This window comes from Oncorhynchus gorbuscha, linkage group LG01 (assembly GCF_021184085.1).
Source record: "Oncorhynchus gorbuscha isolate QuinsamMale2020 ecotype Even-year linkage group LG01, OgorEven_v1.0, whole genome shotgun sequence".
NCBI classification, from domain to species: Eukaryota; Metazoa; Chordata; class Actinopteri; order Salmoniformes; family Salmonidae; genus Oncorhynchus; species Oncorhynchus gorbuscha.
Window position 1 is genome coordinate 1,243,141 of NC_060173.1, and position 26,113 is coordinate 1,269,253.

At 44.1% G+C, this 26,113-nt stretch overlaps 1 protein-coding gene across 1 annotated transcript in view; it reads left to right on the top strand.

The window, feature by feature from the left end:
- The window catches only part of slc24a1 (solute carrier family 24 member 1), a 65,714-nt gene that overhangs the window by 1,619 nt on the left and 37,982 nt on the right, over positions 1-26,113 (top strand). Inside the window, exons 2-5 of the mRNA XM_046353305.1 lie at positions 2,454-3,725; positions 5,133-5,332; positions 8,703-8,762; positions 19,036-19,144. Of these exons, the coding sequence (XP_046209261.1) occupies positions 2,822-3,725; positions 5,133-5,332; positions 8,703-8,762; positions 19,036-19,144 (1,273 nt within the window). The 5' untranslated portion in view covers positions 2,454-2,821. The remainder of the gene's footprint in view (positions 1-2,453; positions 3,726-5,132; positions 5,333-8,702; positions 8,763-19,035; positions 19,145-26,113) is intronic.

The following is a 26,113-nucleotide window of genomic DNA, read 5'->3' on the forward strand; positions in this document are numbered from 1 at the left end:
TGTTGAGAATCAGTGAAGTGGAGATGTTGTTTCCTCCCTTCACCACCTGGAGTCGGCCCGTCAGGAAGTCCAGGACACAATTCCAGAGGGCGGGGTTTGAGCCCCTCGGTCTCAAGCATAATGATGATCTTGGAGGGTACTATGGTGTTGAATGCTGAGCTCTAGTCATGTGAACACCATTCGTACATAGGTATTCCTCTTGTCCAGATGGGATAGGGCAGTGTGATGGCAATTGAATCGTCTGTGGACCTATTGGGGCGGTAAGCAAATTGAAGTGGGTCTAGGGTGACAGGTAGGGTGGAGGTGATATGGTCCTTGACTAGTCTCTCAAAGCATTGAAGTGGGTCTAGGGTGACAGGTAGGGTGGAGGTGATATGATCCTTGACTAGTCTCTCAAAGCATTGAAGTGGGTCTAGGGTGACAGGTAGGGTGGAGGTGATATGGTCCTTGACTAGTCTCTCAAAGCATTGAAGTGGGTCTAGAGTGTCAGGTAGGGTGGAGGTGATATGGTCCTTGACTAGTCTCTCAAAGCATTGAAGTGGGTCTAGGGTGACAGGTAGGGTGGAGGTGATATGGTCCTTGACTAGTCTCTCAAAGCACTTCACGATGACAGAAGTGAGTGCCACGGGGCGGTGGTCGTTTAGCTCAGTTACCTTTGCTTTCTTGGGTACAGGAACAATGGTGGACATCTCGAAGCATGTGGACACGGCCGGGGATGCCGTCTGGGCCGGCAGCCTTGCAAGGGTTAACACGTTTAAATGTCTTTCTCAGGTCGGCCACGGAGAAGGAGAGCCCACACAGTCCTTAGTAGTGATCTTTACTTTTCACTCTCTTTCTATTGCTCACTATAGCCGCATATAGATATATATAGACATATGGCAGCAGATCCACAAGGTCTTGTCATGCAGGTGAAAGAGGACCCAAAAGCGACTTAACAGAAACAGAGTTTATTTTAGTCCAAACAGGGAATAACAGAAATCCTCTAGACTTGTAGAGGGGAAATAACTGGAGAAGCGGCCACAGACTGCAGGTCGCTTCGGGTAGGCGCAGGCCGTAGTCGACAGAGACACCTGCTCACACGCAGCATCTGATGAAGGCAAAAAAACACGACAGGACAGGGCGATACACAATCACAGCAAAAACACGACAGGACAGGGCGAAACGCAATCACAGCATGGTGAATACAATACAAGGAACCGACGGGACAGGAACGGATCACAAAGGAATAAATAGGGACTCTAATCAGGGGAAAGGATCGGGAACAGGTGTGGGAAGACTAAATGATGATTAGGGGAATAGGAACAGCTGGGAGCAGGAACGGAACGATAGAGAGAAGAGAGAGCGAGAGAGTGAGAGAGGGAGGGGGAGAGAGAGGGATAGAAGGAGGGAAAGAACCAAATAAGACCAGCAGAGGGAAACGAATAGCATGGGGAGCACAGGGACAAGACATGATAATAAATGACAAACATGACAGGTCTGCCATGAGAGGTGACTGTATAGCTCCCCTAAGGAAAAGCACCTTTAGTAAATCTGCATTCTCTGTGAGAGCTTCCCATGTCTGGAATACACTGCCATCAGACACACATAACTGCACCACATATCACACTTTCACAAAATGCTTGAAGACCTGGCTAAAGGTCAATCAGATTTGTGAACATGGTCCCTAGCTGTGTGTTGCCGCTTTCCATGTTGTCTGTTGTCTGTAGCTTGTGAGGTGTGGAAACACTTTGTTGCTTTTATGAATTTTGTCTTGCTGCTTTTTGTTCTATGTTGCTCTGTCTGTATGCTACGTCTTGCTTGTCCTATGTTGCTATTGTCTATATTGTAATTGTTTTTAATAACCTGCCCAGGGACTGCGGTTGAAAATTAGCCAGCTGGCTAAAACCGGCACTTTTACTGAAACGTTGATTAATGTGCACTGTCCCTGTAAAAAAAAAAATATAATATATATATGGATTGATTACAACAGGGGGCAATGACTCATAGTAACATGTACATGTATCCCCAGACACTCATGTCTCAATGTGATAATAATTATCCTGACATTAAAGAGACAGAGGATTTATTATTCAAAAAACTGTTCATCTTTTGTCACCTGTTGCTTAACCTGTCTTGTCTGGGCCCATATACATAAACAGGTCTCAGAGTAGTAGGAGGGCTGATCTGGGGTCAGTTCAGACATTTAGACCATAAACCAGTCTCAGAGTAGTAAGAGGTCTGATCTGGGGTCAGTTCAGACATTTAGACCATAAACCAGTCTCAGAGTAGTAAGAGGGCTGATCTGGGGTCAGTTTAGCCATTTAGACCATAAACCAGTCTCAGAGTAGTAGGAGGGCTGATCTGGGGTCAGTTTAGCCATTGAGACCATAAGAAATAAGAAATAATTAAATGGACGCTTTATGCATACGGAACCTGATTCATTCAAACTTTGTATTTCCTTCCCTTTACAACAGGTTGGGGAGGAGCTGGATTCTTCCCTGAATCACTCTGCCAGGGACCTGTGTTCTGAATCACTCTGCGAGGGACCTGTGTTCTGAATCACTCTGCCAGGGACCTGTGTTCTGAATCACTCTGCCAGGGATCTGTGTTCTGAATCACTCTGCCAGGGACCTGTGTTCTGAATCACTCTGCCAGGGACCTGTGTTCTGAATCACTCTGCCAGGGACCTGTGTTCTGAATCACTCTGCCATTACTCATCTCACCCTAACCCTAACCCTGTATTCTGAATCCAATTCAATGGTGCAATTAACGACTTCTCAGGCTGAGGAGTGAGTTTACAAATCCATACCTGTTAAAGTCCACAATCACCATCTCTTCATAAATGTATTGTACCCAAAGGAAGAGACTGCAGCTGAGCCGAGTCATATTCCTCCTGTCTGGTGTTCTATTGTGTTGTCTCTACCAGCTGTCTATCACCTCCAAGCTCTCCCCAGGACCCTGGCCCCATGCCCTGCCCCAAATAGGTGAGGGGTCTGGGGATGGAAAGGGACTGACAGGGGCCCTCCTGGAGGAAGTTGCATTGGAGAATTTAAGGGAGGGGGGACACAGTGTTGACACACAAGAGGAGGAAATTATAGATTTGGTGACAACTGAATTATCCGATTATTTCTCTGAGACGACTACAGATGATATCACACCATCCACTACCACTGAGGTCTCATCATCATCATCATCATCATCAGTGACTACAATCCGGACTATCGTTCACTGTATATATGTAGACCTGGAGCCTCCCATTCAGATCCCCACCCTTCCCAACCCACCACCCACCCATCTAGTCCCAAACACCACCCAATCCTCCCCTGCCGATCCGGGGGACGCCCCTCATCAGAAAGGAGAGTACCCGACTGATATCTTCTCCGTGGAGGACCGGAGACGAGGCTGGGTGTCGCTCCACATCTTCGGGATGATGTACATGTTCGTCTCACTCGCCATTGTGTGTGACGAATTTTTTGTCCCTGCGCTCGGCGTCATCACAGACCAGCTCGCCATCTCCGACGACGTGGCTGGGGCAACCTTCATGGCGGCAGGAGGCTCCGCTCCGGAGCTCTTCACCTCTCTGATTGGCGTGTTCATCTCTCATAGCAATGTGGGCATCGGGACGATCGTGGGGTCGGCAGTGTTCAATATCCTGTTCGTCATCGGCATGTGTGCCATCTTCTCCAAGGAGATGCTGCACCTCACCTGGTGGCCCCTGTTCAGGGACGTCTCCTTCTATATCATAGGTAATAATATTATATTATCACATGTAAAGGCAGATGCTGCACCTCACCTGGTGGCCCCTGTTCAGGGACGTCTCCTTCTATATCACAGGTAATAATATACTATCACACGTAAAGGCAGATGCTGCACCTCACCTGGTGGCCCCTGTTCAGGGACGTCTCCTTCTATATCACAGGTAATAATATACTATCACACGTAAAGGCAGATGCTGCACCTCACCTGGTGGCCCCTGTTCAGGGACGTCTCCTTCTATATCACAGGTAATAATATACTATCACACGTAAAGGCAGATGCTGCACCTCACCTGGTGGCCCCTGTTCAGGGACGTCTCCTATATCACAGGTAATAATATACTATCACATGTAAAGGCAGATGCTGCACCTCACCTGGTGGCCCCTGTTCAGGGACGTCTTCTTCTATATCACAGGTAATAATATTATATTATCACATGTAAAGGCAGATGCTGCACCTCGGCACTTTTTACATCAGCAGTTGTCAAAGTGCATAACAGTAACCCGGCTCTGGCCTCAGAGAGCAAAGGTAGAAGCGAGAGCACAGTGGCCAGGAGAAACTACCTAGAAGGAAGACACCTACTGTACAGAGGAACCTGGCTCAGTGGGGCTATATTCCTCTGGCTGTACCAGGTGGAAATTAAGAGTACATGTGGCCATCAAGGCCAGATAGTTTCTGAGTCCAGACGACAGGAGAAGAGGTTCCACTCATAAATAAATGATAGTGTGCTTGGAACCAGCAGTCGATCTCAATCACAAATAAATGTACGGATAAAGGCCAGCACTCACTGGCATATAATATAAAGGCCACACTCACTGGCATATAATATAAAGGCCAGCACTCACTGGCATATACTATAAAGGCCAGCACTCACTGGCATATACTATAAAGGCCACACTCACTGGCATATAATATAAAGGCCACACTCACTGGCATATAATATAAAGGCCAGCACTCACTGGCATATAATATAAAGGCCAGCACTCACTGGCATATAATATAAAGGCCAGCACTCACTGGCATATAATATAAAGGTCACACTCACTGGCATATAATATAAAGGCCAGCACTCACTGGCATATAATATAAAGGCCAGCACTCACTGGCATATAATTGCAATTGAAGCTATTTGGGATGCAACTACTATTCACAACATGATCATTTACCTAACCTCTAACCTCTTGCTGTGTCCTCTAACCTCTTGCTGTGTCCTCTAACCTCTTGCTGTGTCCTCTAACCTCTTGCTGTGTCCTCTAACCTCTTGCTGTGTCCTCTAACCTCTTGCTGTGTCCTCTAACCTCTTGCTGTGTCCTCTAACCTCTTGCTGTGTCCTCTAACCTCTTGCTGTGTCCTCTAACCCCTTACTATTGATGAATTAACATCTATATTGTTTTCAGGCCTGATCATGTTGATAATCTTCTTCCTGGACAACACCATCATGTGGTATGAGAGTATAATGCTGGTGGCTGGCTACAGCTCCTATGTCTGCTTCATGAAGTACAACGTTCAGCTGGAGGCAGCATTCAAGAAGCAGCTCAGGAAACATCAGCACATCATTCATATCATCACTGTGGCTGTTGAGGATGAACCTGATAAGGTACGTTTTATTTGCATTTATTTATTTAACCAGGTAGGTCAGTTAAGAACTAATTCTTAAGAGTATACAGGAGAACTTACAATACCGTTCAAAAGTTTGGGGTCACTTAGAAACGTCCTTGTTTGTGGGTTTGATTATGGCTCAAAATGGCCAGAAACCAAGAACTTTCTTCTGAAACTCGTCAGTCTATTCTTGTTCTGAGAAATGAAAGCTCAACGTCAACAGTGAAGAGGCGACTCCGGGATGCTGGCTTTCTAGGCAGAGTTGCAAAGAAAATGCCATATTTCAGACTGGCCAATAAAAAGAAAAGATTAAGATGGGCAAAAGAACACAGACACTGGACCGATGAACTCTGCCTAGAAGACCAGCATCCGGGAGTCGCCTCTTCACTGTTGACGTTGAGACTGGTGTTTTGCGAGTACTATTTAATGAAGCTGCCAGTTGAGGACTTGTGAAGCGTCTGTTTCTCAAACTAGACACTCTAATTTTTAGTTATTTATTAATTTCACCTTTATTTAACCAGGTAGGCCAGTTGAGAACAAGTTCTCATTTACAACGGCGACCTGGCCAAGATAAAGCAAAGCAGTGTGACACAAATAACAACACAGAGTTACACATGGTATAAACAAGCGTACAGTCAATAACACAACAGAAAAGTCTATATACAGTGTGTGCAAATGGCGTGAGGAGGCAAGGCAGAAAATAGGCCATAGTAGCAAAGTAATTACAATTTAGCAGATTAACACAGGAGTGATAGATGTGCAGATGATGTGCAAGTAGAAATACTGGAAATACTGGTGTGCAAAAGAGCAGAAAAGTAAATAAAACAATATGGGGATCAGGTAGGTAGTTGGATGGGCTATTTACAGATGGGCTGTTTACAGATGGACTATGTACAGTTGCAGCGATCGGTAAGCTGTTCAGATAGCTGATGCTTAAAGTTAGTGAGGGAGTTAAGTCTCCAACTTCAGCGATTTTTGCAATTTGTTCCAGTCATTGGCAGCAGAGAACTGGAAGGAAAGGCGGCCAAAGGAGGTGTTGGCTTTGGGGATGATCAGTGAGATATAACTGCTGGAGCGCGTGCTACGGATGGGTGTTGCCATCGTGACCAGTGAACTGAGATAAGGCGGAGCTTTACATTGCAGAGACTTATAGATGACCTGGAGCCAGTGGGTCTGGCGACGAACATGTAGCGAGGACCAGCCAACGAGAGCATACAGGTCGCAGTGGTGGGTGGTATAAGGGCTTTGGTGAAAAAATGGATGGCACTGTGATAGACTGCATCCAGTTTGCTGAGTAGAGTGTTGGGAGGCTATTTTGTAAATTACATCGCCAAAGTCGAGGATCGGTAGGATAGTCAGTTTTACGAGGGTATGTTTGGCAGCATGAGTGAAGGAGGCTTTGTTGCAAAATAGGAAGCTAATTTAATATTTAATTTTGGATTGGAGATGTTTAATATGAGTCTGGAGGGAGAGTTTACAGTCTAGCCAGACACCTAGGTATTTGCAGTTGTCCACATATTCTAAGTCAGAACTGTCCAGAGTAGTGGTGCTAGTCGGGCGCGGACAGCGATCGGTTTAAGAGAATGAAATGTACTTTTCCTCTTGCTCAGTTGTGCACCGGGGCCTACCACTCCTCTTTCTATTCTGGTTAGAGCCAGTTTGCGCTGTTCTGTGAAGGGAGTAGTACACAGCATTGTACGAGATCTTCAGTTTTTTTTTGCAATTTATCTCATGGAAAAGCCTTAATTTCTCAGATCAAGAAGAGACTGACGAGTGTCAGAAGAAAGTTATTTGTTTCTGGCCATTTTGAGCCTGTAATCAAACCCGCAAATGCTGATGCTCCAGATTCTCAACTAGACTAAAGAAGTCCAGTTTTATTGCTTCTTTAATCAGAGCAACAGTTTTCAGCTGTGCTATCATAATTGCAAAAGGGTTTTCTAATGATCAACCAGCCTTTTAAAATGATAAACTTGGATTAGCTAACACAACGTGCCATTGGAACACAGGAGGGATGGTTGCTGATAATGGGCCTCTGTATACCCATGCAGATATTCCATTAAAAATCAGCAGTTTCCATCTACAATAGTAATTTACAACATTAACAATGTCTACACTGTATTTCTGATCAATTAGATGTTATTTTAATGGACAAAAAATTAGCAGGAAATTTCTAAGTGACCGCAAACTTTTGAATGGTAGTGTATATTTGAACTATTTTTGGTATAGTGTTCCTCTGTTACAGATACTGTCACGATGTTCGTAATAATGGGCGGACCAAGACGCAGCGCGCTATGAGTTCCACATACTTTAATGTTAGTGAAACTTAACAAAACAAAACAATAAACAATCAAACCGTGACTACTGAGGTGCAATATGCACTAACTCCAAACATGCACAATATCCCATAACCCACAGGTGGAAAACATCAACATTGTCATTCTGCCCCTGAACAGACAGTTAACCCACTGTTCCTAGGCAGTCATTGAAAATAAGAATTTGTTCTTAACTGACTTGTCTGGTTAAATAAAGGTAAAATAAATAAAATAATAGTAGCAATTGGGAGGGATATCTGCACGTCAGGGGTCGATAATGAAGAACATTTTGTGAGAACAGACATGGAGGCTGGCTCCTGTGTAAGGAGAATCATGTCATACAGCTCATTATTCATCTGGTTCCCTCAAACATACGTGGAGGACCTGATTAAACCATATATCTCCTTCAAAACCATAAACTTAATCCAAGTTAAGGCACATGTCATTGATCATAGGCTCTAATTCAGCCATATTTCCTTTAAAGTTAAAGCATGTTCTCAAAGCAAATGGTACAGCCATACCTCATTCAAAACAGAGGTTGTTGATCAAACATGATGAGTCATTCACTCACTGATGAGTCATTCACTCACTGATGAGACATTCACTCACTGATGAGTCATTCACTCACTGATGAGACATTCACTCACTGATGAGACATTCACTCACTGATGAGTCATTCACCCAGGGAGAGTCATTCACTCACTGATGAGACATTCACTCACTGATGAGACATTCACTCACTGATGAGACATTCACTCACTGATGAGACATTCACTCACTGATGAGACATTCACTCACTGATGAGACATTCACTCACTGATGAGACATTCACTAAGGGAGAGTCATTCACTAAGGGAGAGTCATTCACTAAGGGAGAGTCATTCACTCAGGCAGAGTCATTCCCTCACTGATGAGTCATTCACTCACTGATGAGTCATTCCCTCACTGATGAGTCATTCCCTCACTGATGAGTCATTCATGAGTCAAAAGAGTCCATTTGAAGGCATGGCGTGTTCTGGAATGTTTTAAGATCTGGTGAATTCTTGTTGTCCACAGGACGAGACAGCAGGTCAGGATAGTAGCCCTCCTGCCCCAGAAGACAAGAAACTACTAAAGGTAAACAACTAGGCAGTGATCAAGTGGTAGTTTAGTAGGATCCCCAGTAGTAGTTTAGTAGGATCCCCAGTAGTAGTTTAGTAGGATCCCCGTGGTAGTTTAGTAGGATCCCTGGGGTAGTTTAGTAGGATCCCCAGTAGTAGTTTAGTAGAATCCCCAGTAGTAGTTTAGTAGGATCCCCAGTGGTAGTTTAGTAGCATCCCCAGTAGTAGTTTAGTAGGATCCCCAGTAGTAGTTTAGTAGGATCCCCAGTAGTAGTTTAGTAGTATCCCCAGTAGTAGTTTAGTAGAATCCCCAGTAGTAGTTTAGTAGGATCCCCAGTAGTAGTTTAGTAGTATCCCCAGTAGTAGTTTAGTAGTATCCCCAGTAGTAGTTTAGTAGGATCCCCAGTAGTAGTTTAGTAGGATCCCCAGTAGTAGTTTAGTAGGATCCCCAGTAGTAGTTTAGTAGGATCCCCAGTAGTAGTTTAGTAGAATCCCCAGTAGTAGTTTAGTAGGATCCCCAGTGGTAGTTTAGTAGGATCCCCAGTAGTTTAGTAGTATCCCCAGTAGTAGTTTAGTAGAATCCCCAGTAGTAGTTTAGTAGGATCCCCAGTAGTAGTTTAGTAGTATCCCCAGTAGTAGTTTAGTAGAATCCCCAGTAGTAGTTTAGTAGGATCCCCAGTAGTAGTTTAGTAGGTTCCCCAGTAGTAGTTTAGTAGGATCCCCAGTAGTAGTTTAGTAGGATCCAGTAGTAGTAGTTTAGTAGTTTAGTAGGATCCCCAGTGGTAGTTTAGTAGGATCCCCAGTAGTTTAGTAATATCCCCCAGTAGTAGTTTAGTAGGATCCCCAGTAGTAGTTTAGTAGTATCCCCAGTAGTAGTTTAGTAGGATCCCCAGTAGTAGTTTAGTAGGTTCCCCAGTAGTAGTTTAGTAGGATCCCCAGTAGTAGTTTAGTAGGATCCCTGGGGTAGTTTAGTAGGATCCCCGTAGTAGTTTAGTAGTATCCCAAGTAGTAGTTTAGTAGTATCCCCAGTAGTAGTTTAGTAGTATCCCCAGTAGTAGTTTAGTAGTATCCCCAGTAGTAGTTTAGTAGGATCCCCAGTAGTAGTTTAGTAGAATCCCCAGTAGTAGTTTAGTAGGATCCCCAGTGGTAGTTTAGTAGGATCCCCAGTAGTAGTTTAGTAGTATCCCACAGTAGTAGTTTAGTAGTATCCCCAGTAGTAGTTTAGTAGTATCCCCAGTAGTAGTTTAGTAGGTTCCCCAGTAGTAGTTTAGTAGGATCCCCAGTAGTAGTTTAGTAGGATCCCTGTGGTAGTTTAGTAGGATCCCCAGTAGTAGTTTAGCAGTATCCCCAGTAGTAGTTTAGTAGGATCCCCAGTAGTAGTTCAGTAGGATCCCCAGTAGTAGTTTAGTAGGATCCCCAGTAGTAGTTGAGTAGAATCCCCAGTAGTAGTTTAGTAGGATCCCCAGTAGTAGTTTAGTAGGATCCCCAGTAGTAGTTGAGTAGAATCCCCAGTAGTAGTTTAGTAGGATCCCCAGTAGTAGTTTAGTAGGATCCCTGGGGTAGTTTAGTAGAATCCCCAGTAGTAGTTTAGTAGGATCCCCAGTAGTAGTTTAGTAGGATCCCCAGTAGTAGTTTAGTAGGATCCCCAGTAGTAGTTTAGTAGAATCCCCAGTAGTAGTTTAGTAGGATCCCTGGGGTAGTTTAGTAGGATCCCCAGTAGTAGTTTAGTAGGATCCCTGGGGTAGTTTAGTAGAATCCCCAGTAGTAGTTTAGTAGGATCCCCAGTAGTAGTTTAGTAGGATCCCCAGTAGTAGTTTAGTAGGATCCCCAGTAGTAGTTTAGTAGGATCCCCAGTAGTAGTTTAGTAGGATCCCCAGTAGTAGTTCAGTAGGATCCCCAGTAGTAGTTTAGTAGGATCCCCAGTAATAGTTGAGTAGAATCCCCAGTAGTAGTTTAGTAGGATCCCCAGTAGTAGTTTAGTAGGATCCCTGGGGTAGTTTAGTAGAATCCCAAGTAGTAGTTTAGTAGGATCCCCAGTAGTAGTTTAGTAGGATCCCCAGTAGTAGTTTAGTAGAATCCCCAGTAGTAGTTTAGTAGGATCCCTGGGGTAGTTTAGTAGGATCCCCAGTAGTAGTTTAGTAGGATCCCTGGGGTAGTTTAGTAGAATCCCCAGTAGTAGTTTAGTAGGATCCCCAGTAGTAGTTTAGTAGGATCCCCAGTAGTAGTTTAGTAGGATCCCCAGTAGTAGTTTAGTAGGATCCCTGGGGTAGTTTAGTAGGATCCCCAGTGGTAGTTTAGTAGGATCCCCAGTGGTAGTTTAGTAGGATCCCCAGTAGTAGTTTAGTAGAATCCCCAGTAGTAGTTCAGTAGGATCCCTGGGGTAGTTTAGTAGGATCCCCAGTAGTAGTTTAGTAGGATCCCTGGGGTAGTTTAGTAGAATCCCCAGTAGTAGTTTAGTAGGATCCCCAGTAGTAGTTTAGTAGGATCCCTGAGGTAGTTTAGTAGCATCCCCAGTAGTACTTTAGTAGTAACCCCAGTAGTAGTTTAGTAGCAGGTGCTGCTGATATATAATGAATCAGATGGAGTTGTTAGATTCCTGTTGATATATAATGAATCAGATGGAGTTGTTAGACTCCTGTTGATATATAATGAATCAGATGGAGTTGTTAGACTCCTGTTGATATATAATGAATCAGATGGAATTGTTAGACTCCTGTTGATATATAATGAATCAGATGGAGTTGTTAGACTCCTGTTGATATATAATGAATCAGATGGAGTTGTTAGACTCCTGCTGATATATAATGAATCAGATGGAGTTGTTAGACTCCTGTTGATATATAATGAATCAGATGGAGTTGTTAGATTCCTGTTGATATATAATGAATCAGATGGAGTTGTTAGACTCCTGTTGATATATAATGAATCAGATGGAGTTGTTAGACTCCTGTTGATATATAATGAATCAGATGGAGTTGTTAGACTCCTGCTGATATATAATGAATCAGATGGAGTTGTTAGACTCCTGTTGATATATAATGAATCAGATGGAGTTGTTAGACTCCTGTTGATATATAATGAATCAGATGGAGTTGTTAGACTCCTGTTGATATATAATGAATCAGATGGAGTTGTTAGACTCCTGTTGATATATAATGAATCAGATGGAGTTGTTAGACTCCTGCTGATATATAATGAATCAGATGGAGTTGTTAGACTCCTGTTGATATATAATGAATCAGATGGAGTTGTTAGACTCCTGCTGATATATAATGAATCAGATGGAGTTGTTAGACTCCTGTTGATATATAATGAATCAGATGGAGTTGTTAGACTCCTGCTGATATATAATGAATCAGATGGAGTTGTTAGACTCCTGTTGATATATAATGAATCAGATTGAATTGTTAGACTCCTGTTGATATATAATGAATCAGATGGAGTTGTTAGACTCCTGTTGATATATAATGAATCAGATGGAGTTGTTAGACTCCTGTTGATATATAATGAATCAGATGGAGTTGTTAGACTCCTGCTGATATATAATGAATCAGATGGAGTTGTTAGACTCCTGTTGATATATAATGAATCAGATGGAGTTGTTAGACTCCTGCTGATATATAATGAATCAGATGGAGTTGTTAGACTCCTGTTGATATATAATGAATCAGATTGAGTTGTTAGACTCCTGCTGATATATAATGAATCAGAAGTTTCACCTGAGGTCCTTGGCTCCCACTGAGGCTTTCACCTCAACCACCATGATCAGAGTTAACAGACGTGAACGCAGTAACCTTTAATTGTGTTTCCTCCTAAAGAATAAACTTAATGGTTTTCACCTGAACAGCTGGTCTTCCATTTCCATTCTCATCCCCGACATCATATTCACATTCAGCAGCATCCACCACACACATACAGATCAGTACATACGTAGGTATACACTCAAGGAAAGAACTACAGTTCATCCAGAAAGTATTCAGACCCCTTGACTTTTTCCACATTTTGTTACGTTACAGCCTTATTCTAAAATGGATCAAATGCTTTTTTCACACTCTACACACAATACCCAATAACGCCGGAGCTAAAACTGGTTTTCAGAAATGTTTACAAATGTATTCAAAATTTAAATTAGAAATACCTTACTTACATAAGCATTCAGACACTTTGCTATGAGACTCAAAATTGATCATCCTTGACATGTTTCTACAACTTGTTTGGAGTTTCTACAACTAGATTTGGAAAGGCACACACCTGTCTCTATAAGGTCTCTCAGTTGACAGTGCATGTCAGAACAAAAACCAAGCCTTGAGGTTGAAGGAACTGTCCGTAGAGCTCAGACAGGATTGTGTCGAGGCACAGATCTGGGGTAGGGTACCAAAAAGTGTCTGCATCATTGAAGGTCCCAAAGAACACAGTGGCCTCAATCCTTCTTAAATGGAAGAAATTTGGAACCAGCAAGACTCTTCCTAAAGCTGGCCACCCAGCCATCCTGAGCAATCGAGGGAGAAGGGCCTTGGTCATTGATGTGACCAAGAACCTGGTGGTCCCTCTGACAGAGCTCCAGAGTTCCTCTGTGGACATGGGAGAACCTTCCAGAAGGACAACCATCTTTGCAGCACTCCACCAATCAGGCCTTTATGGTAGAGTAGCCAGACGGAAGCCACTCCTCGGTAAAAGACACATGACAGCCCGCTTGGAGTTGGCCAAAAAGAACCTAAAAGGACTCTCAGACGTTGAGAAACAAGATTCTCTGGTCTGATGGAACCAAGATGGAACTCTTTGGCCTGAATGCAAAGCATCACATCTGGAGGAAACCTGGCACCATCCTTACGGAGAAGCATCGTGGTGGCAGCATGGGGATGTTGGCGTTTTTTTCAGCAGCAGGGGCTGGGAGACTAGTCAGGTTCAAGGGGAAGATGAACGGAGCAAAGTACAGAGAGATCCTTGATGATAACCTGCTCCAGAGCGCTCAGGACCTCAGACTGGGGCGACGGTTCACCTTCCAACAAGATGACAACCCTAAGCACACAGCCAAGACAACGCAGGAATGGCTTTGGGACAAGTCTCTAAATGTCCTTGTGTGGCCAAGCCAGAGCCCGGACTTGAACCTGATCAAACATTTCTGGAGAGACCTGAAAATAACTGTGCAGTGGCGCTCTCCATCCAACCTGATAAAGTTTGAGAGGATCTGCAGAGAAGAATGGGAGCTACTCCCCAAATACAGGTGTGCCAAGCTTGCAGCGTAATACCCAAGAAGAATCAAGTCTGTAATCGCTGCTAAAGGTGCCTCAACAACGTACTGTGTAAAGGGTCTGAATACTTATGTAAATGTGATATTACATTTTTTCAATTTTAACATTTGCAAAAATGTCTAAAAACCTTTTATTCTTTGTCATTATAGTCATTTGAGTAGCCATTTGATTAGGTGTTCAGGAGTCTTATGGTTTGGGGGTAGAAGCTGTTTAGAAGCCTCTTGGACCTAGACTTGGCGCTCCGGTACCGCTTGCCGTGTGGTAGCAGAGAGAACAGTCTCTGACTAGGGTGGCTGGAGTCCTTGACAATTATTAGGGCCTTCCTCTGACACCGCCTGGTATACCGATCCTGGATGGCAGGAAGCTTGGTCCCAGTGATGTACTGGGCAGTTTGCACCACCCTCTGTAGTGCCTTGCGGTCGGAGGCTGAGCAGTTGCCATACCAGGCAGTGATGCAACCACTCAGGATGCTCTCGATGGTGCAGCTGTATAACCTTTTGAGGATCTGAGGACCCATGCCAAATCTTTTCAGTCTCCTGAGGGGGAATAGGTTTTGTCGAGCCCTCTTCACGACTGTCTTGGTGTGCTTGGACCATGTTAGTTTGTTGTTTATGTGGACGCCAAGGAACTTGAATCTCTCAACCTGCTCCACTGCAACCCCGTTGCTGAGAATGGGGGCGTGCTCGATCCTCTTTTTCCTGGTGTCCACAATCATTTCCTTTGTCTCTATCACATTGAGGGAGAGGTTGTTGTCCTGGCACCACACGGTGTAGATTGATGAGGAAAATAAATTATTTAATCAATTTTAGAATAAGGCTGTAACGTAACAAAATGTGGAAAAAGTCAAGGGGTCTCAATAATTTCCGAATACACTGTACATTAAAAAATACACTTTAAAATAAGAATAAACACTGTATACACTTCAGCCTACCATTCCATACATCACTAATAATGTGCTTTCCTGAGGCCCTGATATCCTGAGTCTCACATTATTGTTCTACGTATGGGTGGTCCCGGGGATCGACCCACTACCCTGGCGCTAACCCTAACCCACTAACCCCTACAGAAGGGATATCCTGAGTCTCACATTGTTGTTCCCTCGACCCAACCCTGGCCTAACCCTAACCCTAACCCTGAGCTACAGAAGGCCCTGATATCCTGAGTCTCACATTGTTGTTTGTTGTTCTCACGTATGGGTGGTCCCGGGATCGACCCACTACCCTGGGTGGTCTCACATTGTTGTTCTACGTATGGGTGGTCCCGGGGATCGACCCACTACCCTGGCGCTAACCCTAACCCTAACCCTGAGCTACAGAAGGCCCTGATATCCTGAGTCTCACATTGTTGTTCTACGTATGGGTGGTCCCGGGGATCGACCCACTACCCTGGCGCTAACCCTAACCCCCTAACCCTGAGCTACAGAAGGCCCTGATATCCTGAGTCTCACATTGTTGTGATGTGCTGTATTATTTGTTTTTTCATCTCATTTTGACGGTTGCTTGTATGTACAGTGGGGCAAAAAAGTATTGTCAGCCACCAATTGTGCAAGTTCTCCCACTTAAAAAGATGAGAGGCCTGTAATTTTCACCACAGGTACACTTCAACTATGACAGACAAAATTAGAAGAACATTTTTTTTTTTACAAAATCGAGAAAATCACATTGTAGGATTTTTAATGAATTTATTTGCAAATTATGGTGGAAAATAAGTATTTGGTCAATAACAAAAGTTTATCTCAATACTTTGTTATATACCCTTTGTTGACAATGACAGAGGTCAAACGTTTTCTGTAAGTCTTCACAAGGTTTTCACACACTGTTGCTGGTATTTTGGCCCATACCTTCATGCAGATCTCCTCTAGAGCAGTGATGTTTTGGGGCTGTTGCTGGGCAACACGGACTTTCAACTCCCTCCAAAGATTTTCTATGGGGTTGTGATCTGGGGACTGGCTAGGCCACTCCAGGACCTTGAAATGCTTCTTACGAAGCCACTCCTTCGTTGCCCTGGCGGTGTGTTTGGGATCATTGTCATGCTGAAAGACCCAGCTACGTTTCATCTTCAATGCCCTTGCTGATGGAAGGAGGTTTTCACTCAAAATCTCACGATACATGGCCCCATTCATTCTTTCCTTTACACGGATCAGTCGTCCTGGTTCCTTTGCAGAAAAACAGCCCCAAAGCATGATGTTTCCACGTTTCCATAATGTAACAGCATTCTTTGTCCTCCAAACACGACGAGTTGAGTTTTTACCAAAAAGTTATATTTTGGTTTCATCTGACCATATGACATTCTCCCAATCTTCTTCTGGATCATCCAAATTCTCTCTAGCAAACTTCAGACGGGCCTGGGCCTGGACATGTACTGGCTTAAGCAGGGGGACACGTCTGGCACTGCAGGATTTGAGTCCCTGGCGGCATAGTGTGTTACTGATGGTAGGCTTTGTTACTTTGGTCCCAGCTCTCTGCGGGTCATTCACTAGGTCCCCCCGTGTGGTTCTGGGATTTTTGCTCACCGTTCTTGTGATCATTTTGATCCCACGGGGTGAGATCTTGCCTGGAGCCCCAGATCGAGGAAGATTATCAGTGGTCTTGTATGTCTTCCATTTCCTAATAATTACTCCCACAGTTGATTTCTTCAAAGCTGCTTACCTATTGCAGATTCAGTCTTTCCAGCCTGGTGCAGGTCTACAATTTTGTTATCTGGTGTCCTTTGACAGCTCTTTGGTCTTGGCCATAGTGCAGTTTGGAGTGTGACTGTTTGAGGTTGTGGACAGGTGTCTTTTATACTGATAACAAGTTCAAACAGGTGCCATTAATACAGGTAACGAGTGGAGGACAGAGGAGCCTCTTAAAGAAGAAGTTACAGGTCTGTGAGAGCCAGAAATCTTGCTTGTTTGTAGGTGACCAAATACTTATTTTCCACCATAATTTGCAAATAAATTCATTAAAAAATCCTACAATGTGATTTTCTGGATTTGTTTTCCTCATTTTGTCTGTCATAGTTGAAGTGTACCTATGATGAAAATTACAGGCCTCTCATCTTTTTACGTGGGAGAACTTGCACAATTGGTGGCTGACTAAATACTTTTTTTGCCCCACTGTATATACTGAACACCACATTTACTGATCACCACACTTACTGATCACCACACTTACTGAACACCACACTTACTGAACACCACACTTACTGAACACCACACTTGCTGATCACCACACTTGCTGATCACCACACATGCTGATCACCACACATGCTGATCACCACACTTACTGATCACCACACTTACTGATCACCACACTTACTGATCACCACACTTACTGATCACCACACATGCTGAACACCACACATGCTGAACACCACACATGCTGAACACCACACATGCTGATCACCACACTTACTGATCACCACACTTACTGATCACCACACATGCTGAACACCACACATGCTGAACACCACACATGCTGAACACCACACATGCTGAACACCACACATGCTGAACACCACACATGCTGAACACCACACATGCTGAACACCACACTTACTGATCACCACACTTACTGATCACCACACTTACTGATCACCACACTTACTGATCACCACACATGCGGATCACCACACTTGCTGATCACCACACATGCTGATCACCACACTTACTGATCACCACACTTACTGATCACCACACTTACTGATCACCACACTTACTGATCACCACACATGCTGAACACCACACATGCTGAACACCACACATGCTGAACACCACACATGCTGATCACCACACTTACTGATCACCACACTTACTGATCACCACACATGCTGAACACCACACATGCTGAACACCACACATGCTGAACACCACACATGCTGAACACCACACATGCTGAACACCACACATGCTGAACACCACACATGCTGAACTTACGCTACAACATATTTCACATGAAAGTTTGTTTGAGGAACACTATATTTCTGATTGGTTTGTCTTGTCTTTTGAGCAATCAATCTCGATCTCACCCCTCCCTCCCTCCCTCCCTCCCTCCCTCCCTCCCTCCCTCTCTCTCTCTCTCTCTCTCTTTGTCTCACCCCTCCCTCCCTCTCTCTCTCTCTCTCTCTCTCTCTTTGTCTCACCCCTCCCTCCCTCTCTCTCTCTCTCTCTCTCTCTCTCGATCTCACCCCTCTCTCTCTCTCTCTCTCTCTTTGTCTCACCCCTCCTCCCTCTCTCTCTCTCTCTCTTTGTCTCACCCCTCCTCTCTCTCTCTCTCTCTCTCTCTCTCTCTCTCTCTCTCTCTCTCTCTCTCTCTCTCTCTCTCTCTCTCTCTCTCTCTCTCTCTCTCTCTCTCTCTCTCTCTGTCTCACCCCTCTCTCTCTCTCTCTCTCTCTCTTTGTCTCACCCCTCTCGCTCTCTCTCTCTCTCGGTCTCACCCCTCTCTCTGTCTCACCCGTCTCTCTCTCGGTCTCACCCCTCTCTCTCTCGGTCTCTCTCTCGGTCTCTCTCTCGGTCTCACCCCTATTGGCATGGGAAACGTGTTAACATTGCCAAAGCAAGTGAGGTAGATAATATACAAAAGTGAAATAAACAATAAAAAATTAACAGTAAACATTACACATACAGAAATGTCAAAACAATAAAGACATTACAAATGTTATATTATGCATATATATATATATACAGTGTTGTAACAATGTACAAATTGTTAAAGAACGCAAGGTAAAATAAATAAGCATAAATATGGGTTGTATTTACAATGGTGTTTGTTCTTCACTGGTTGCCCTTTTCTTGTGGCAACAGGTCACAAATCTCTCTCTCTCTCTCTCCCTCTCTTGATCTCACCCCTCCCTCTCTATTGGTCTCACCCCTCTCTCTCTCTCTCGGTCTCTCCTCTCTCTCTCTCTCTCTCTCTCTCTCTCTCGGTCTCACCTCTCTCTCTCTTGGTCTCACCCCTCTCTCTCTCTCCCTTGGTCGCACCACTCTCTCTCTCTCTCGCTCTCTCTCTCCCTCTCTCTTGGTCTCACCCCTCTCTCTCTCTCTTGATCTCCCCCCAGTTGAAACCTGTCCTCCAGAGAGGAGGAAGTTCAGCCTCTCTTCACAACTCCACCATGAGGAACACCATGTACAAGCTGATGATTCACACACTAGACCCCCTGGGAAACAGTAGGTTACCTTCTAGAAAAGACAACAGACCTGAGTTCAAATACTATCACACATTACTTCAAATAGTTTTGCTGGGCTTGACTGAGATCGTCTGGTCTAATGGACCCAACTGAATGGTTTCCAAACCCCTTATCTTTCACTCCAAGCAGTCGTAATCACATGTGATAAGTATCTGAAATATTTCAAATAGACATTGTGTTTATTTTTGGACACATTTGAAATGTGTTGTAAACAGTTTAGCTTGCTGGGTAACCTATGTCAATTTAAAAGTGGCATAAGAAATGACTTTGTACCTGCCACTACAGCTATCAATATTATGATAACTTCTTACAATGTTTCTATATTAACATTAAAACAGTATATACTGTAGTATGATATTTGTTTACCCTGACCCATACCAAAACAGTGAAACCTGTTGATGTAGACTGAGTGCCTTTGCCCTTCTCTCAGTCAGTCAGTGTGATTAATTATCAAAGTGTTCCACGTTAAGCTTTGGCTAGCACTAAATCCAGATCGGTTCTAAGCAGATTAATGCCTGTGTCAGTTTATCACCTCAACAAGGCTCTTATTCATACAGCACTACAGTATAGAAGACAAGTGGTCACATAGGGACAGAAATGGCACCCTATTCCCTAAACAGTGCACTACATCTGACATACACTAGGTAGGGAATAGGTTAACACTTGGGACGCAACCAGGATCCACATCAGAATAGTGAAACAGCAAACACAACACAGACAACACTATCCAGTAACACAGACAACACAACACTATCCAGTAACACAGACAACACAACACTATCCAGTAACACACACAACACTATCCAGTAACACACACAACACTATCCAGTAACCCAGACAACACTATCCAGTAACACAGACAACACAATCCAGTAACACAGACAACACTATCCAGTAACACAGACAACACAACACTATCCAGTAACACAGACAACACAACACTATCCAGTAACACAGGAAACATTATCCAGTAACACAGGAAACACTATCCAGTAACACAGACAACACAATCCAGTAACACAGACAACACTATCCAGTAACACAGACAACACTATCCAGTAACACAGACAACACTATCCAGTAACACAGACAACACTATCCAGTAACACAGACAACACTATCCAGTAACACAGACAACACAACACTATCCAGTAACACAGACAACACTATCCAGTAACACAGACAACACTATCCAGTAACACAGACAACACTATCCAGTAACACAGACAACACTATCCAGTAACACAGACAACACTATCCAGTAACACAGACAACACTATCCAGTAACACAGACAACACTATCCAGTAACACAGACAACACTATCCAGTAACACAGACAACACAACACTATCCAGTAACACAGACAACACTATCCAGTAACACAGGAAACACTATCCAGTAACACACACAACACTATCCAGTAACACAGACAACACAACACAATCCAGTAACACAGACAACACAACACAATCCAGTAACACAGACAACACAACATTATCCAGTAACACAGACAACACTATCCAGTAACACAGACAAAACAACACTATCCAGTAACACAGGAAACACTATCCAGTAACACAGACAACACAACACAATCCAGTAACACAGACAACACAACATTATCCAGTAACACAGACAACACAACACTATCCAGTAACACAGACAACACTACACTATCCAGTAACACAGACAACACAAAACTATCCAGTAACACAGGAAACACTATCCAGTAACACAGGAAACACTATCCAGTAACACAGACAACACAACACTATCCAGTAACACAGACAACACAACACTATCCAGTAACACAGACAACACAACACTATCCAGTAACACAGACAACACTACACTATCCAGTAACACAGACAAAACTAACACTTTGGTTGGTAGACGATGTGTGTGGGTGGTTGGGGATGTGTATGGGTGGTTGGGGATGTGTATGGGTGGTTGGGGATGTGTATGGGTAATTGGGGATGTGTATGGGTGGTTGGGGATGTGTATGGGTAATTGGGGATGTGTATGGGTGGTTGGGGATGAGTATGGGTGGTTGGGGATGTGTATGGGTGGTTAGGGATGAGTGTGTGTGGTTGGGGATGAGTATGGGTGGTTGGGGATGCGTATTGATTGTTGGGGATGCGTATGGGTGGTTGGGGATGCGTATGGGTGGTTGGGGATGAGTATGGGTGGTTGGGGATGAGTATGGGTGGTTGGGATGTGTATGGGTGGTTGGGATGTGTATGGGTGGTTGGGATGTGTATGGGTGGTTGGGGATGTGCATGGGTGGTTGGGGATGAGTATGGGTGGTTGGGGATGAGTATGGGTGGTTGGGGATGTGTATGAGCACGCCCCCATTCTCATCGACGGGGTTGTAGTAGAGCAGGTTGAGAGCTTCAACGAACTATCATGGTCCAAACACACCAAGACAGTGATGAAGAGGGCACGACAATGCCTATTCCCCCTCAGGAGACTGAAAAGTATTGTCATGGGTCCTCAGATCCTCAAAATGTTATACAGCTGCACCATCGACAGCCTGGTATGGCAGCTGCTCGGCCTCCGACCGCAAGGCCCTACAGAAGGTAGTACGTACAGTCCAGTACATCACTGGGGCCAAGCTTCCTGCCATCCAGGACCTCTATACCAGAGGGTAGTGCATACGGCCCAGTACATCACTGGGGCCAAGCTTCCTGCCATCCAGGACCTCTATACCAGAGGGTAGTGCATACGGCCCAGTACATCACTGGGGCCAAGCTTCCTGCCATCCAGGACCTCTATACCAGAGGGTAGTGCATACGGCCCAGTACATCACTGGGGCCAAGCTTCCTGCCATCCAGGACCTCTATACCAAGCGGTGTCAGAGGAAGTCCCTAGAAATGGACTCCAGCCACACTAGTCATAGACTGTTCTCTCTGGTACCACACGGCAATCGGTACCGGAGCACCAAGTCTACCCACAAGCTAATCAAATGGCTACCGGGACTATTTGCATTGACCCCCCCCGCCTGCACTTCTCTGTTTATTATCTATGCATTGTCACTTAACCTCTACCTAGATGTACATATTATCTAAATTACCTCGACCCCTGTATATAGCCTCCACATTGACTCTGTACCGTAACAGCCTGTATATAGCCTCCACATTGACTCTGTACCGTAATACCCTGTATATAGCCTCCACATTGACTCTGTACCGGTACCCCCTGTATATAGCCTCCACATTGACTCTGTACCGGTACCCCCTGTATATAGCCTCCACATTGACTCTGTACCAGTACCCCCTGTATATAGCCTCCACATTGACTCTGTACCAGTACCCCCTGTATATAGCCTCCACATTGACTCTGTACCGGTACACCCTGTATATAGCCTCCACATTGACTCTGTACCGTAACACCCTGTATATAGCCTCCACATTGACTCTGTACCGTAACACCCTGTATATAGCCTCCACATTGACTCTGTACCGTAACAGCCTGAAAATAGCCTTGTTACTGTTATTTTATTGTTGCACTATTATTTTTCTATTTTCTTCTAAACTGTATTGTCTGTTAAGGGCTTGTAAGTAAGCATTTCACTGTTGTATTCGGCGCATGTGACAAATATAATTTGATGTAATCTCAATCCCTTGATTATCCATACAGCAGTACAGTAGTCCACCAGCGCTCAGATAGGGACCCTATTCCAACTAAACTACTGATAGAGCTGCTTCCTGTGCTTGGCTCTTGTATGTTGACCATAATAAATGGCTCCAATATCCACCAGATGTGGACCAAGCTCGTTAAAAGTGGCAGTGAAAGCCTCTCCTGAAAAAGCCCAACCTTGACCCAGAAAATGTTTTTTTTAATATCGACATATATCGAATCTCCCAATCCTCTCAAAAAAAAATCTAAAAGCTGTTCCGCAGCAACTCAATGCCTTCCTGAAGACAAATAAAAATGCTTCAGTCTGGTTTTAGACCCCATCATAGCACTGAGACGGCACTTGTGAAGGTGGTAATTTACCTTTTAATGGCGTCAGACCGAGGCTCTGCATCTGTCCTCGTGCTCCTAGACCTTAGTGCTGCTTTTGATACCATCGATCACCACATTCTTTTGGAGAGATTGGAAACCCAAATTGGTCTACACGGACAAGTTCTGGCCTGGTTTAGATCTCATCTGTCGGAAAGATATCAGTTTGTCTCTGTAAATGATTTGTCACCTGACAAATCAATTGTACGTTTCGGCATTCCTCAAGGATACGTTTTAGGACCACTATTGTTTTCCCTATACTTTGGAAAGTATTCAGACCCCTTGACATCTTTTTTCTTACGTTACAGCCTTATTCTGAAATGGGTTAAAAAACAGATTTCCCTCATCACCTCAATCTGCCCCCGAATGACAAAGCAAAAATAGTTTTTTATATATTATTGCAAATGTATGTATATATATATAAATGAAATATAACATTTACATAAGTGTTCAGACCCTTGACTCCAGTGGTTGCCAACCGGTCGATCTTCAAGGCATTCCTAGTAGATCCCCAAATACTTCTGTAGAAAATACAGTCTCACCAGAGGAAAGGAAGGAGGAAGCAGGGGCCGTGAGAGGTGGTTGGGAAAAATAGTTTTGAACGATAATCCAACTCGGAATTCCAAGTCAGAATCTCAGGCATCTTTCTAGAGCTCTGACTTTTCGACCTGAAGATCACTGACGTTGTGAGTTGACCTCGTTGACCAGATGCAGGTACCATCAGTCCAGTTAAATTAAAAGGCTAATTATTTCAATTCATGCTCCACAGTGCCTCACAGGTGCTAAACCAACTGATCTATTTTGTTATCAAAGCTTGAGTTTTGAAATATAATATGGTTTGATTAACAATATTGGAAGGCCGATCACATAGCCAATATGCTGTGATAATGTACTAGGCCTACTGCCCAACCCTCATTCCTACAACACTGTTTGTGTGAGGTTAATGTAAAAAATAAAAAGTCTGAGCAGTAGATCTCAGCTTGCTTTTCGACTGTGAAGGTGATCTTGACTTAGAAAAGGTTGGTGACCACTGCTTTACTCAGTACTTTGTTGAAGCACCTTTGGCAGCAATTATCGAGCATCGAGATGTCTTGGTTATGACGCTGCTGTTATGACGCTGCTGTTATGACGCTGCTGTTCTTCTCTGCAGATCCTCTCAAGCTCTGTCAGGTTGGATGGGAAGCGTTGCTGCACAGCTATTTTCAGGTCTCTTCAGAGATGTTCAATCGGGTTCGAGTCCGGGTTATTGCTGGGCCACTCAAGGACAGTCAGAGACTTGTCCCAAAGCCACTCCTGCATTGTCTTGGCTGTGTGCTTAGGGTCATTGTCCTTTCAGAAGGTGAAACTTTGGCCGGGTCTGAGGTCCTGAGCACTCTGTAGCAGGTTTTCATCAAGGATCTCTCTGTACTTTGCTCCGTTCATATTGGCCTCAATCCTGACTAGTCTCCCAGTCTCTGCCGCTAAAAAACATCCCCACAACATAATACTGCCACCACCATGATTCACCATACGGATGGTGCCATGTTCACTTCAGACGTGACGCTTGACATTCATGCCAAAGAGTTGTTCAATCTTGGTTTCAGCAGACCAGAAAATCATGCACCTTTTACTGAGGAGTGGCTTCCATCTGGCCACTCTACCATAAAGGCCTGATTGGTGGAGTGCTGCAGATATGGTTGTCCTTCTGGAAGGTTCTCCCATCTCCACAGAGGATCTCTGGAGCTCTGTCACAGTGACTTATGGGTTCTTGGTCACCTCCCTCCCTCCCAGGCTCTAGGAAGAGTCTTGATGCTTCCAAACTTCTTCAATTTAAGAATAATGGAGGCCACTGTGTTTTTGGGGACCTTCAATGCTGCAGACATTGTTTTATATCCCCTGATCTGTGTCTCAATACAATCCTCTCTCGGAGCTCTATGGACAATTCCTTTGACCTCATGGTTTGCTTTTTGCTCTGACATGCACTGACAACTGTGGGACCTTATATAGACAGGTGTGTGTCTTTCCTAATTATGTCCAATCAATTGAATTTACCACAGGTGGACTCAAAACATCTCATGGATGATGAATGGAAACAGGATGCACCTCAATTTCGAGTCTCATAGCAAAGGGTCTGAATATTTATGTAAACAAGGTACTTCTGTTTTTAATTTTGAATACACTTGCTAAAACTTCTAAAACACTGTTTTTGCTTTATCATAATGGGTTATTGTGTGTAGCATAGGACATTTATTTTGCGGGGTCTGAATACTTTCTAACGGCACTGTATTTTCTACCTCTTGGTGATGTCATTTGGAAACACATCTTTCACTGCTATGCGGACGACACACAGCTGTACATTTGGATGAAATATGGTGAAGCCCCAAAATGTCTTACCCTGGAAGCCTGTGTTTCAGACATAACAAAGTGGATGACAGGAAATGTTTTACTTTTAAACAGACAAAATAGAGATCCCAAGAAATAAAGAGTTCTACTGTTGGATCTGACAATTCATCTTGATGGTTGCAGTCGTCTCAAATAAAACTGTGAAGGACCTCTGCATTACTCTGGACCGTGATCTCTCTTTTGACAAACATATCAATAATTTTTCACAGACAATTTTTTGATTCTTCGTAACATTGCAAAAATCTGGAAAAAAATTATCTTCCTATCCGGTTTTCCTCAGGCTCGTGTGGTGGAGGAGATCTTCGTGGGCTATACTCAGCCTTGTCTCAGGTAGTAAGTTGGTGGTCTGTTGATATCCCTCCAGTTGTGTGGGGGCTGTGCTTTCGCAAAGTGGGTGGGGTTATATCCTGCCTGTTTGTCCCTGTCCCGGGGTATTGTCGGATGGGGCCACAGTGTCCTGAGACTCCGGAGGGAGTCTGGAAGGGCATCTAGGAATCTTTGTGTTGTCTGAGAATTTGTAGCATGACTTTTGATGCTCCTTGGTTGGGGTCTGAGCAGATTG